At 41.2% G+C, this 13,503-nt stretch overlaps 2 protein-coding genes across 6 annotated transcripts; one reads left to right on the forward strand and one right to left on the reverse strand.

The window, feature by feature from the left end:
• The first annotated feature begins 39 nt into the window (after positions 1-39).
• Positions 40-8,925, forward strand: LOC147239487 (interleukin-21 receptor). 4 transcript variants are annotated; one of them, XM_086195735.1, is made up of 9 exons: positions 3,464-3,576; positions 4,117-4,231; positions 4,348-4,541; positions 4,621-4,769; positions 5,769-5,955; positions 6,056-6,161; positions 6,259-6,337; positions 6,409-6,898; positions 8,509-8,925. In XM_086195735.1, the coding sequence occupies exons 1-8, from the start codon at positions 3,489-3,491 to the stop codon at positions 6,847-6,849; spliced, it is 1,359 nt and encodes a 452-aa protein (XP_086051861.1). In that variant the 5' UTR covers positions 3,464-3,488; the 3' UTR covers positions 6,850-6,898; positions 8,509-8,925. The 4 variants fall into 4 exon arrangements, with proteins under 4 accessions (XP_086051862.1, XP_086051861.1, XP_086051860.1 ...); XM_086195736.1 differs by lacking the exons at positions 3,464-3,576; positions 8,509-8,925 and adding an exon at positions 40-551 and having other exon boundaries at positions 6,409-7,599; XM_086195734.1 differs by lacking the exon at positions 8,509-8,925 and having other exon boundaries at positions 6,409-7,599.
• ube2ib (ubiquitin-conjugating enzyme E2Ib) lies at positions 7,390-12,964 on the reverse strand. Of its 2 annotated transcripts, none has more exons than XM_086195743.1 (7): positions 12,811-12,964; positions 11,238-11,316; positions 11,043-11,126; positions 10,469-10,541; positions 9,953-10,062; positions 9,582-9,661; positions 7,390-8,166 (listed from the first exon to the last, which is right to left on the reverse strand). In XM_086195743.1, exons 2-7 carry the CDS (start codon positions 11,301-11,303, stop codon positions 8,103-8,105), a joined length of 477 nt encoding a protein of 158 aa, XP_086051869.1. In that variant the 5' UTR covers positions 11,304-11,316; positions 12,811-12,964; the 3' UTR covers positions 7,390-8,102. The 2 variants fall into 2 exon arrangements, with proteins under 2 accessions (XP_086051869.1, XP_086051870.1); XM_086195744.1 differs by having other exon boundaries at positions 12,913-12,934.
• Positions 12,965-13,503: the final 539 nt, after the last annotated feature.

Here is a 13,503-nt window from a genome sequence, read left to right on the forward strand (position 1 = left end):
ATATGGGGGGGGGGGGGGGGGGGGGTCAAACACAAGAGGGATGATGGAGGCAACACATCGACAACTGTGCGGAATTCCCTCAAAAGCATTGTGTAGTTTAGTGCCTCTCTGCGTGGCCAGTAGAGGGAGCTACTGACTTTGCTAAACAGTAACTGAATGATTTGTGCTGTTAAATTCCCAAAACTATTTATCTGCTTACACAGTGACTCTGTAATCAGAATCTCTCTGCGGATTGAATTAAATAATAAGTTTTTCACCCCAAGTTCATGAAGTATTTTTATAGTAACGGAGATGAAATTGTATTATTAAGTAAATTAACGGTGAATATTATTGATGGCGATAGGAAGCCCCAAAATCATTTTGCTCAGGCCCTTGATGGTGAAGCTAGAGGTGTTCGAAATGCAGTTTGAAGACCAGAACTCGTCACTCTCATTTTGAGTATTAAGATGCTTCATTTGTGCATGAAAGTTAAGTTACAAGAACGTAGAGTAGTGAATCTTTACATCGACATGTTTACCACAGGTACTGGAGGAGGCTGAAGCATAATGATGGTGAGTCGAGTGTATTGCTGCTGTGGTTTCCTCTTCTATTTTTCTTAAGTCTCTTTTTCTTCCTTCTGGATTTCTTCTCCCTGAATTTGACACTCGTTTGTGTAAAAAAAAAAAAAAAAAAAAAAAAAAAAAAAAAAAAAAACACACACACACTTCTCTAAAAAGCTGTTTCTCTGTTTCGGTCTCACCTTGGCACTCTTACATGTCGAGGGGTTCAGTCTCAGGGGAGGAAGGGACAGGTATCTGTCTTCCTCTTCGTCACCACTTCCATCACTTCTTCACTCCTCGATCACAAACTAAAGGGGTGACGACTCACGCGTCCCTGCAAAGGAGGAGACCATGAAATGTTGTGAAATAGTATTTGTTTAAACGATGTTATACACGATTGATTTGTTGTTTACATGTCAGTGATATGGTTGATTATTTCAAAGAGATGAAGAAGAAATTCACATAAATTCTGTGTTGTTCCCTTTGGGTGAACTTCATTCAAACTCATTTTCACACATTTGATATTAATTCTTTTAATTTTTTTTTTTTTTAGGGGAGGTCAAAAGACATGAAACAATATCTCATTTCTACAGTGGAAAAAAAAACCCATTTTTAATATTTGACTGCAGAGAATAAACTGTAATGAAAGTATATGAGACTGACATTTCTACTTAGCATGACAAGCCTCAACTATACGCCGCCTATTTTTTTCTGAGTATAAATGCAATTACTATGACTGCAATGCTAATGAGTGATGATATTTAATGTCTGCAACAACCTCTTCAGTCTCAGTGTTGCGGCTGCTGTTTTTAAGACTCATAGAATACATTGAAATTTACAAGTTTGAAATTTTTACGGGCGTCTTTTATGTCCTAGGGAGACGTGTTAAAATACCTCAGCTGATTGTACCGAGTCGCCTGTTTTTGGGAAGGTTTTCTTTTGAAGAATCCTCTTGACTCTAGATAGCCAGATCAGACCTACTGAATACCCCAGCCTCTCTAGTTGTGTTCTGGTGAAGCAATAATAGACGTTTTTAACCGAACAAATGGCGTAACTTATCCAGATCGATTTAGAAAAAGAAAAAAAAAAGAAAAAAAAAGGATCATGTTTTACAAAAGCTGTTATTATTTAAAAAAAAACAAAACAAAAACAAAACTAAGATAGTGAAACACATGAAACACAACTGATTATGCTGCAGGGGGGAGGCGACCCAGTGGCGGGAGCACTGGCGGGTTCTGCTGTTGTGATGGTTAGCTTGATGTGGGTGACACTAACATTTTTAATTCTGTCTAAAATAAGTTGTTTTTGGACAAATTTAACAGTAACAATACTTCCCTTTACAGAGAAAAAAAAAATCTTCGGGTAAATCCCATTTACTATTGGCTGTATAAACTTCTACGTGTGGCACGGACATGCTCCTTATCATCTCTGTCTCTTATCTTTCGGAAATATTTTCTTTTTTTTTTTACTATAGTACTCAAAAAACCTGAAAATAACCTTCCATATCAGATGCAAAAGAACATCGGAGAGTCAACCACATCAGGTTTTTTTTTTTTTTTTTTTTTTTTGCTCTTGCGCAATATGAAGACTTGAAAATACTTCACAAGATTGTCATGGCTGATTACAAGCGCTCTTTCATTGCTTTGGCAAGTATAAATAGGCTTCTCTTTACAGAGCGAGACCCATATAAAACTGAAACCTCAGCTATGACAAGAATATCACCTGGTGACATGGTGTGGTCACTTGTTTCCTATTCAAATACTGTCAAAGTTGTAAGAACCCTCAAAAACAGAACTTTATTCTGCTCTGCTATCAGTCGACTTCAACGAATAAATAAAAGCCTGAGGCGACGGTGTGCCAGAGTAGTTGCCTGTGTTTATTTGTCATGTCTCCGGCAGCTTTTTAGAAAAGCATCAAAGTCCAGATACCCAGTCCGCACCAAACCTTATCAGGACCTCTAGTCCTCACGGGGACCAAAGACCGGCCCTGGGGTTGCGTGAGGTAATTTAGTGATACATAAAAGACCGGAGCAGTAAACAGAGATCAGTGAAAACATTAAAAGCCCTAACATGTTCAATAGAAATAACAATCCAAAAGCTCTGGGACCAATCACGACTACGAGGATATCATTTAGTTTCGTCCGAGTGAACGAGATGGTAATTTATTTGAGCTGTCAGTTTGGATGCTCTTTTTTTTTTGTTCTTTTTGTTGAGCTGTACTGTACCAGAGGTGTTCCTAATATTTAGTTACCGAGTGACAAAATATAAGGAACATTGACTAACGAACCCGGTTTAGTTTTTTTAATGAATCTCAGAGGAAAAAACACAAACTTGACTATCAATGCCAGCTGTTATCTACAGCAAAATCACTACACACACACACACGCAGACGCACACGCAACCAACTTTGAGCTGATCTTGTCACTGCTCCTCAAGTTGCACAACATGTTTACAGCACAGTATTCCTGTTTTAGGTAACTCTTTTGTTGATCTTCATTGACGCTGTACCTCAGTTCAAGAATTCTTCTTTATTCTATAACCTGAATAGTTAAACAAGCAAAAAAAAAATAATAATAATTGGAAAGAACAAGAATTTTATGTTTAAAAACATCATTATCAAAGAGCAGTTTTGCTGCCGTTGCACTAAATCGTCATCTGTCACATCCCTCACAGTTCGGGCCCCACAACACTGAGTTTGACGGCAAACACAACGTTTAAGGCTGAAAATATGCATTTGCCACATTAAAAAATAATGAGACTGAGTTTTGCTTATTAGGTGAACGTGTTTGGTTAAACTGAAGCCCTACACACACACGCACACACACACACACGCGCACGCACACACACACACGCACACACACACACACACACACACATCCTGTCCTACTACAGACAAGTGAGTGATAGCTACGAGTGTGAGCAGACGCCCTCTGGGGTGAGGTGAGATGACATGGACCGGGGCGCTGTGCTGAGGATGCTAATCCAGATTCTACTCGCATCTGCAAACATCTTCTGTTTGAACGGGAATTCTATTACAGGTTATGTGTCTGTGACGCTATTTTTCTTTTTTTCTTTTTTTTAAATGAGAAATTCAACATCATGTCTTTCGCATCGAGCCTTTGTGGTCTTCAGAACTGACCGTGGGGGAACCTGTGGTCTGTTTGGTATTCTTACGAAAGATGAACGTAATACTTCGTAGTAGTGCTTTTTATGAACAGTGATGGCTAATGAGTGGGTATAATTGTAATGAGGACTATTTCATATCATAGTGATGTATCACTTGCAATTTTACAAAAACTTTTACAGCTCTAGGCCTTCGTCAAGAATCTCATGAGGATGTTGTTGGGTTTGTTCGGGGTTTTTTTTTTTGGCGTTTGATCTGGAATTTTTCTTTAATCGTTTTATAGCCAAATGGATTGTTGTTGTTGTTGTTGTTTTTTTTAGTATTTGATGTCTAGAAGACTCATTTTTGCATTGCAAGTCAAACACATTATTTCAACATTGTGTGTGAGTGTGTGTGTTTGTGTGCACACGTGAGTGTGGTTGTGTAGTAAGTGTGGATGTGTTTTTTTTTCTAGACGGTAACCCTCTGAACTGCGTGAACGACTATGTGGTCACCATCAACTGCTCCCTGAGCATCACTGCATCACGCCACTGCCGCTACTGGCTGACATTCACGCATCTTTATAGAGAGTGAGACTCTGTTTGGTTGCTGCTTTTTAAACGTGTTTCCTGACACACATTTACGTTGACCTTGAACGTGACATTGACGTCTCCCTCTCACTCTTTCTCTCCTCTCATCACTGCAGCCAGACAAATGAGTGCATGCTGGTCAACACCGATGGGCACTACTTCTGTTCTGTCACGATAACCAGCCTGGATGAGGACGACTATGATTATACGACTTTAGTGGACACAGATGTCTTCGCCATCTCGCTCTGTAAAAATCTCACTGGCAGAAGCTGCAAGCAGCTGGACGGTGGATATAAACCTGTCGAGCACAGTAAGGGCGCTTCTCATCCACTAAAGCTTTCTATACACGCGATCCGTTTGCCTGGACTATAAACGTTTTCTCCTCTCAGTTAAACCCAAGTCACCGTGCTGCCTCACAGTGCACCACAACCAGAGTCAACACCGCTTCACCTGGAAAAGCACCTACGAGGACATTCCTTTCTCCAGTCTGAAGAACAGCCTCCAGTATCAGCTCTTTTTCTACCAGACGCACCACAATGTAAGAGTCTGTGTGAGACACTTCTGGAGCAGTTCTGAGGTTGGGTCTACATGAATTAAATTAGAAATTTTGAAGTCTCGGGGGGGGTGGGGGGGGGGGAGAGATTCCAACAATTATTCCCCAAGATTTTTCATTCTGAGCTGAGGAAATCTGACCAGTTCATTGGCTGTTCCGCGTCTCATCTCAGTGGAATGAATGTCTTTTTTTTTGCGGGTGACGATAACTTCCCCGTTTGTAACTTAGAATGAGACATGGACATGTTGGACACAAGCTAAAAAGATTACTTAATTGTATTTTACTTCTAAATTTGCATCTGGTCCTGTGATGAATTCAAATATTAAACACTTCAAACTATTTCAAATAACCAATTTTGATTAAATTACTTTTTTTTTTTTTTAATTAAAAAGATTATCTTGATAGACGATATGAGCAGCCAAGACATACCGACACCAATCTTCAACTTTAGGGACATTCAGTTTTCCGATAGCGAAATATGATATGTGACCTTCCACATCCGCTGATACAGAGAACTCATCTGATACTAGGGTGTGAAAGATGTAGACGAATACCGTACCATTTTGATCCGAATTAAAAAAAACAACCTGTGAAGCAACTTTGCAAATGTTCCTAACTCGGTCCAGACACCCACTAAAGTTGTTGGTACCACTTTATAATCAGTCTTCCCTGATAAAGGGTTCATCAGTGGTTGTAATCAGGTTATCGGTCACATTTTAAACACTTCATAAACCAATAACTAGCAGTTATAAATTACTTAGAGCTTAATTTTCGAACTTAATTTCCCATGCATGTGCAGCGTGACCCGCAATGTGATGCATGATGTGTGATTAATAATGCACTTAAACCATTTATTAATCTATCTATCTATCTATATATCTATCTATATATATATATATATATGTAAAACCCTTTTGCAAACTACAGATTCGACAGATTCTGCTGTGCAAGACCGTGCTCTCCCTTGTAAATCTTCTCTTCCAGGTGACACAATCTGACATCATCACCAACAATGCAGCCTATTCTCAGGACGATGATGATGACAATCATTTGGTGCCAGACACAGATTACACTGCCAGAGTGAGGTCCAGACCTGTTGGGACCTTCTACAAGGGGCAGTGGAGTGGCTGGTCCTCCGAGGTCCACTGGAGGACAGAGGCCCCCATGAGTTGTGAGTCACACTTTCATTTTGAGGCCCAGCAGGCCAAACTTTTTCTATTTTTTCAAATTTCCCAACTCCATTTCACCCACGATGGCGCTCTTCTCAACAGATCCCCCAGTTCATGAGTTTGTCTCCAGACTGGGTATTAAAGTGTTGATCCCTTTGTGTGTGGTGGCACTGCTCCTTGTCATTTTTTGTTACGCTCAAGTTAAGAGGTTAGACGCTTCTCCAGCTTTCAACTCATGACAGATTGCCTACCAACCCCTATCACCTCTCCATGTAAATCTTCATGTTCCTCACATGCACTCCCAGGTGGAGAAAAAGCGCCTTCATCCCGACTCCAGCTCCTTATTTCCAAACCCTTTACAGTGAGTGTCAGGGAGATTTTAAGGTAAGTTTGGCTCAGTACCACATCTAACAAGCTTGTCTGATGAGTTTGTCTCAACGTGGCTGTTATTATAGAGCTGGGTGGACGCACGAGCAAACACCACAGAGGTGCCACAGCCAGAGGAAACCTTCCATATTGAAACCCTAACTAAGTTTTTAGATGCCCAGGAGGGGGACTGTCCACCGCAGGGTCACCGGGGGCCACTGGAGGGCTCTATGTACACCAATATAAATGGCCCAGTGTGTGACTCCTTTCTACTGGGCACCCCGTACGCTGTGACCACCATATCTCCGCTGTCAACTGCGGGAAGCTCTAAAACTCTCAGCTTCCAGTCGGGGAGTCCTGCTGAAGGAGACTCTGGATGCTGGCTGTGCAGTGACACCTCCACCACGAGAGATCCTCCCTGGTACTGCAATGAATACTGCACCTTGAGCTCCTTCCTGGAGCCCAGCCTAGTGTCCGCCAAACCCTGCGCAACAGAGATTGTCAAAGTGGATGCCGACACACGAGCATAAAGAGTTTTCATGAGAGGAAAAATATCAACAGGTGCTAGTGTACATCAAGGTAACACCGCTACCGCTGCACGGTGTAAACGCTTCACTGAAAGTAGTCGGATGTTCTCGATTTAGTGAGCAAAATATCCACAACTCATCAGAACAATTATGTCAACAGAAAATTAATGTACTTTTCATGAAGATAGTGAAGTTTTTACTGAAGGTGTATATATACTGTATATATATATATATACATACACACACACACGTATATATTTTAAGTCCTTGTCATTTTGAAGGCTGTGCTAATTGGCTGTAGTTTTACTGTACAGGGGTCATACTCTTCCTAACGTTTTCATTTAAATTGTTTGCGCAACGATCCTGTAAAATCTAAAAGCCTTCTTCTCATTGCTCGCATCGTGACGAATTTGTGTACGGTTTGCAAATTATTTTTGATATTGATAATTTCTCATGTACATTTCGTAATCTTTAATTTTCAAACATTGTAATCTTGCTGCATTACCCAACTCTGTATATTGTGAGAAAGAAAAAAATAAAACTTTTGTAGAAAGTTTTATTTACGCCAACACATACATGAACAAAGCACCATATAACCTTAAAGTTTGATACAATAGTAAGCCTACCTGCCTTAGTCTTTGTGGCCATTTTTATTTATTCCATAGCAAACACTCTGAATAACAAAAAGACAGCCAAGGCAGCAGAGTCTATCATATATTACAGCATGCTGAATAGAAAACCTGGGAAAGAGAATTAGACAGAGCCATCTAGAGACACTAGTGAGATACAACAGTATAAAAGTGCCATTCATTATACAGCAGTTGAAATACTGACAATGAAACAAGCTAATTTTACATTTATGGAAAATAAAGGGGGAAAACATAAAGGAATTGACTCTGAAAGAGCAAAATAAAACAAGACATTTTTTCTTCCTTGGACATTGATGAGCACCAGCTTGCATGGAGTTGGTGAAACTGGTATCGAGCTGTGTCCCTTGCACCACATAAGACAACGTTTAAAAAGAAATGACCAGGGTGCTGAAGCACCAATCCCCTCCCAGCATTATGCTCCAACCGGTGATTAAGAACCAAAAAAAAAAAAAAAGGTCAGAGAGCGGATGGCACAGAATGTGGGGAGTTTAAATAGAAGTCTTTTAAGCAAGTCCCGATGTCAGAGGAGCACATTCATTGTGACTGAGCGGGGAGGTGATTCTCGTTAACCCTTTCCTTCTGCCACAGTGGAGAGAGTCGACGCCTTTATGAAGGGGAGAATTTTTTGGCTTGTGCTCGAACTCTTTTTTCATATTCTACTCTGTTTTGGCTGGAAAATAAAATGAAATGCAATTAGGGGCAAGATCAATACTACACACAGTGAGATGCTTTGCACAAGGTATTGGACGACTTGTTTTGATATGTGAATTAAGACCGAGACCACTGAATGTTCTTACTACTTCATAAATGTAGAACATTACCTGGAAAAAAGCAACCAGACTATGTACCGATTCGCTCAAGTACGTGAGTGCATACATGTATACAGTCATCAGGTGCCTAATTATAATGAAAGCCACAAGGAAAACGCACAATCACTCCATTTACCCTGTGCTCATGCTCAACTTTGCGTTGGTAAGGTTAGGGTTCATTCTTGTTCATATTCCCTCACCAGGACATTTCCATTCTGCTGCGTCACACTGAATAGCTGCCCAGTCCTTCCTCCTGTCTCCTTTGGAGGCTGTCTCCGCCAGGATTCAGGAATCTACTACATTTTAGGACAGATGGCAGCTCCCACCTCTAGTCCACTCACTCTTGTTGCACTGCAGGCTGCTGAGCTGATGCCACCACGTGGGGGAGGTGTGCAACTGTGGTGTGAGCGTCTGAGCCCCCTGTGTTTTCTGACCCGACACCCAAAGGGGTCATTGACATCAGGTAATCACCACCTACAGAGGCATAAGTGGATTGCTACAGAAAACCCCCGGTCTGGATAATCAGATGAGTACATCTGCTGGGAGAGTTTTACCACTTGCTGGTTCGGTTTCCCACAAAAATCCAAGCTAAAGTCGGCTCACGTTCTCACAAGTAGTTTGCGTGGTCCACTTTTAGGGCACACAAGAGTTCAGTCATTTGCCTGGGGGGGGGGGGGGTTTCAACTTCACAATCCAACTGTTTCTCTTTCATGTGAATAAAAGCATTTCCTACATGTGGACTGTGTTCTTACCAACGCTATGCTAACTAGACACAGCAGGGATCAATAGTGCTTCTGATTCCATGTGCTAGCAAATCATTTGGTGTTTTTCATCATTCTCCGCATTGGTCCTTTATAATTAGGAAGGCTCCAAACGTTGCTCAGCTAACTCCTTGGCTACATAGTAGAAGCACATGCTGAAATTAAGCAAGAGGCACCAGATGAAGGGCGCCGTCACCGCAACTTCAGCATCCCGGCGCGGTGCTTCGAGTACAGTTCCAGCCATGTTCTCTACTCACACTCTTAACAACAGTTCTGAGCAGAGACCAGTCTGACAGAGGAATGATGTTCTCAAAATGAGCACAGGATGTTAGTACATCCTGATGTCAGCTGGTAATCCTCCACTGGACTGGAGTTACAGCAGCAGTGTGCATGAAGTTAATTAAGTTCAAACTGAATAAAATTGATGTTTTTTCACACTGGACCGTGACTCTGAGATCCTTGAGCTGCGGTGACGTTTGAGCAGAGGGGAAGAGGTGACCTCTATCATCACTCACCAGTAGATTGTGTAAGCCTCTGCTTGGGCTGGATCCTGGATATTTGGTTCATTTAGGAGTTCCTGGATACCTAATAAGATCTGCAAAACAAAAACACAATGACTCAGCATTTCACTTGTCCGGCTTTTATCATATCTGTTGGCAATTAACTCCCGGGCCATCAACTCCCACCATCTTGATTTGGACCAGATATTAAATTTTAAGTTGTTTTTGTGTATTTCAGATGTATTCAAATGGACTGAACTAGATGACTAGATTCATTTAAAAAAAATCAAGAAATACTCTAGCATTAATCATTGCAATTAAGTATTTGTACTGTGACTAGATAAGGAGGAGCGAGTGCATGTGTGAGTTTAGCCAATAATCCAGACCTGCTTTATTGTGATGGCTGGTCTCCAGTCCTTGTCCTCCTCTAGAATAGATAGGCATACTGTGCCTGATGGATAGACATTTGGATGGAAGAGTGGAGGCTCAAATTTACCTGAAACACAATGAAGATATGAAGTGACCTTAATAACTGCGATCCATTACATGTCAGAGGAACATGACAATGGAGCCTTGTTGTCGGGTTTGACCGCGTCATCGTTATGATCCTGAAGCATTTGTGAGGATCAGCTGAAATGTGATGTTCATTTCTAACACGCAGGACTTCAAATCGCGTGCAGACATTCACCGTTTAGCTCATACGCGAATGAAACGGCATTTTACTTCCTTCAGGATTTCATCCGACACGAGCCATCAAACAAGCCAGACGTTAACTATCCGGCTGAAACGATGCAGGATGTAGAGTAGAAGCTGATATTTAGCTCATCATCAGTCATTCAGACCATCTATTAAGCTGCCAGAGGCCGAGGGAATGAACAGTGAGATCAGGAACCTCGACTTACATTTGGGAGGCGAGGAAGGATAGTCGTCCTTGAACAACATGCGCAATTTGAAAAGGCCTCCTTCCCATGGAGTCTGACAAGGAAATAGTTTTATCAGCTTTGTAACAAAGTTTCCACCAACAATAACAAACACTTCTGAATGAACTAAAAACAACAACAACAACAACAACAACAAAACACCCAGGTTTGATGATAAGACTGGAGCACGGCAGCCAAACATAAAGGTTTAAAGTTTTACAGAAGCACTGATCCACAGCGTTTCAGTTCTCATCCTGATACGCGTCTGCAGATTCCAATACTAAAGCCTATATTATTGATTATTGACTATGTACTGATTGGTGACAACTCATATTACATTACTCCAGGGTCATGACCCAGTGCAAGCTACGGAACAGTAGTGTCCCCATCAGCAACTCGACTTAAGGTATTCTAGAAATTAAACCCATGTCGCTGTTGGCTTCAATACTGGTGCACGTGAAACAATACATCTATACGCAATATATTTTATATTCCTACAAAAATGTCATAAATCCCTGAAAAAAAACAACAACAAAAAAAACTCAAAAGGCATTACCCCCTTCTTGCCAGGAATAGCACATTCCCAATTCATGAGATTCATGGTTCCATCTGGATTTTTTGTAGGTACAGCGACAAATCCCTGAGAATAGTGGAAACATTAAAAATATTAATGTCAACTACAGGATGGAAAACTACAGTGCAGAGAGATCAGCACAACGAAGCCAAAAAAGCATAATAAGACTCAACTTACAAAGGGATGGTCCTTCCGCCATGCCTTGCGCTCCTGGGCAAGCCGGCTCAATGCAATGCCAGACATGATTTGTGAACTCCTGCAACGAAACAGGTTAAGTACATGAAACTGTTCCCCAATCGAGTGTGCTCTACTAACACAGATTCAAGAGTGACCTTCAAATGATCACACGTGACCTTTTGTGACAACTTAAAATATGAATCCATAGTCAGAAAATGAAAAGCCAACTTATTTTTTGGTGAATTAATCTAAATGAATGTTTTTTCTGCCCCTCATTTAAAACCAAGTTTCAGTAAAATTCAAATGAGCTGAGAATTGAAGCATATACCTATAAAAAAAAGGCCTTTTTAAAATTATGTATAACTCTTCATTAAGCCAACAAGTATCAGCTGGACTAATTGCTGAGCTCATCATCCACCCCACCCCCCACGGAATTAAGGTTCCGGAAGTTTGGGCTTTCTTCGGAGGAAAACATTTAGGTTAAGTTTCACTAGTTTGGGTGAGCTCGCTCTGTGAGATTGGGATTGTGTGAATGTAAAGCAATAGTGTTCAATAAATACAAGTTTAAAAGCACGGCATAATACGTTCAATGTTGTTGATCAATAAAGCCTTCCCCGTGGGCATCATTTGATTCGAAAGTTTCTCAGCCAACAGATAGGTTTACCAGGAAATCTCATGTATGGCTGGGATACTTCACATGAAAGGAGGTTGTTTTAATTCACTTCATGATAAAACGACCCATAACGCAGGTTTCAATGCAAAGGCTGACAAGATGCTTCGGGGTTTATTCTTTAATCAAATCAACACCATCACACGACTCGTGATTATTAGCTCTACAGAGAGTCAATGACAACGCTAGCGACCGACAAAATAATACAATTTATGCTCATTATTCTATAACAGCACTTCAATGTTTTCGTTGGTTTGAGACGGTGCCTAGATTAGCTCGGATAAACCCTGCATTATATGGTTAAAAGAGTTTAGACCGGCATGTATAGCATGCTATTTGGCTAGCAGAGTTAGCCGGCGGTGGCAAGTGTCTAAACCATTCCCTCCAAGTTTGCTTTAGGTTGCGCCAGGTGTTTCGAAACTAAAAGAGCCGGACGTATCTTTACTTCATTTGGTGCCAACTTGCTACGGAAGCAAACCTTGACGGACGACCAGAGCTCATTTGGTTTGCAAACCAGCCGGTTAGCTGGACAAGCTAACTCATGTGCGCCAGAATAGTGCTAGCGCTGTATACCAACAGGCGCAGTTAGCGACTGACACGGCCTGATGCAGCACAAAAATGGCGCAAATGCACTTGATTTGGGCACATTCAGGCTGACAGAAAAGTCGTCAAAGCCTTACATGGACCGCTTAAATATATATACCTTGAAACAGTCAACGAGGATGTTTAATGTTATGGAAGAATAAGCAATAATCCAAAACAGAACTGAGACAAAGAACGCCAGTGCTGAAAGGCGCACATTTGTGCATTATCAAAGTAGCGAAAATGGCGCAAAATGAAACGGGTAAAATATCTGAAAAGACGATAAAATTAACATGCTACGTAATCAAGGTGTGTTCCTACCTTTCAGTATGGCTGTACTGGCTCAGGTAATTAGCTGAAATGAATTAATCGTGTTCAAATCGCGGTAAACCTTGTAAAGTTTCCCTCCTGAAAAAAACCCACCCGCTCCGACTCAAGCCAGACTCCAAAACAGCGGCAAGAGAGAGTAACCCCTCGCGTACTTCCGTCTTTGCTTAAATAGGAAGCTCAGACTGCGCTTTGAAATGTCCGTGTTCGGAAGTGTGTCTTTTCATCGACCAGGGGCTCCGCTCAAACATTTTTACAGTTCATTTGTATATTTGTTTTGATTTCGTAAGACCAACTGACTCTCCCGTGATATATATATTTCAAATAGAGACGATCATCTTTGATTTTCGGCTTTCCTCTCGCGCTTGCGCCGTGTGACTATTTGGCTCAGACGATAACAGTCAGGGTCATACTTAAAAATAATGACGCCCGCGAAAAACGTTGTTTGTGTATTACGTGTTTTACCTGCGGTGAATGTCATGAGTATGTGAGAAAATGGTTATATAGTGTTCTTCGAATCTGACACGCCACAAACGAGATTTCCCATCTCACAAGACACAAGTGGATATCTATCTTGTATTACGTAACATCTTTACTCAGACTCAGGACCGTTAACCCAAATAACGCTTGATAAATCCAATCATATTAAGTGCACATTTAGAAAAAAATGACTTCCTCTGTTTCATC

The sequence above is a fragment of the Aulostomus chinensis genome, chromosome 23 (genome assembly GCF_037954235.1).
Source record: "Aulostomus chinensis isolate RoL2024-O1b breed Wild chromosome 23, RoL_Achi_v1.0, whole genome shotgun sequence".
NCBI classification, from domain to species: Eukaryota; Metazoa; Chordata; class Actinopteri; order Syngnathiformes; family Aulostomidae; genus Aulostomus; species Aulostomus chinensis.

Excerpts from the sequence above, each read along its gene's own strand:
- ube2ib (XM_086195743.1), bottom strand. The coding sequence starts at position 11,303 with ATGTCTGGCATTGCATTGAGCCGGCTTGCCCAGGAGCGCAAGGCATGG. Across the intron at positions 11,127-11,237 it reads GGCGGAAGGACCATCCCTTT|GGATTTGTCGCTGTACCTAC; the intron begins GTAAGTTGAGTC and ends CACTATTCTCAG. Across the intron at positions 10,542-11,042 it reads CTATTCCTGGCAAGAAGGGG|ACTCCATGGGAAGGAGGCCT; the intron begins GTAATGCCTTTT and ends TTTCCTTGTCAG.
- LOC147239487 (XM_086195735.1), top strand. The coding sequence starts at position 3,489 with ATGGACCGGGGCGCTGTGCTGAGGATGCTAATCCAGATTCTACTCGCA. Across the intron at positions 3,577-4,116 it reads GAACGGGAATTCTATTACAG|ACGGTAACCCTCTGAACTGC; the intron begins GTTATGTGTCTG and ends TTTTTTTTCTAG. Across the intron at positions 5,956-6,055 it reads GACAGAGGCCCCCATGAGTT|ATCCCCCAGTTCATGAGTTT; the intron begins GTGAGTCACACT and ends TCTTCTCAACAG.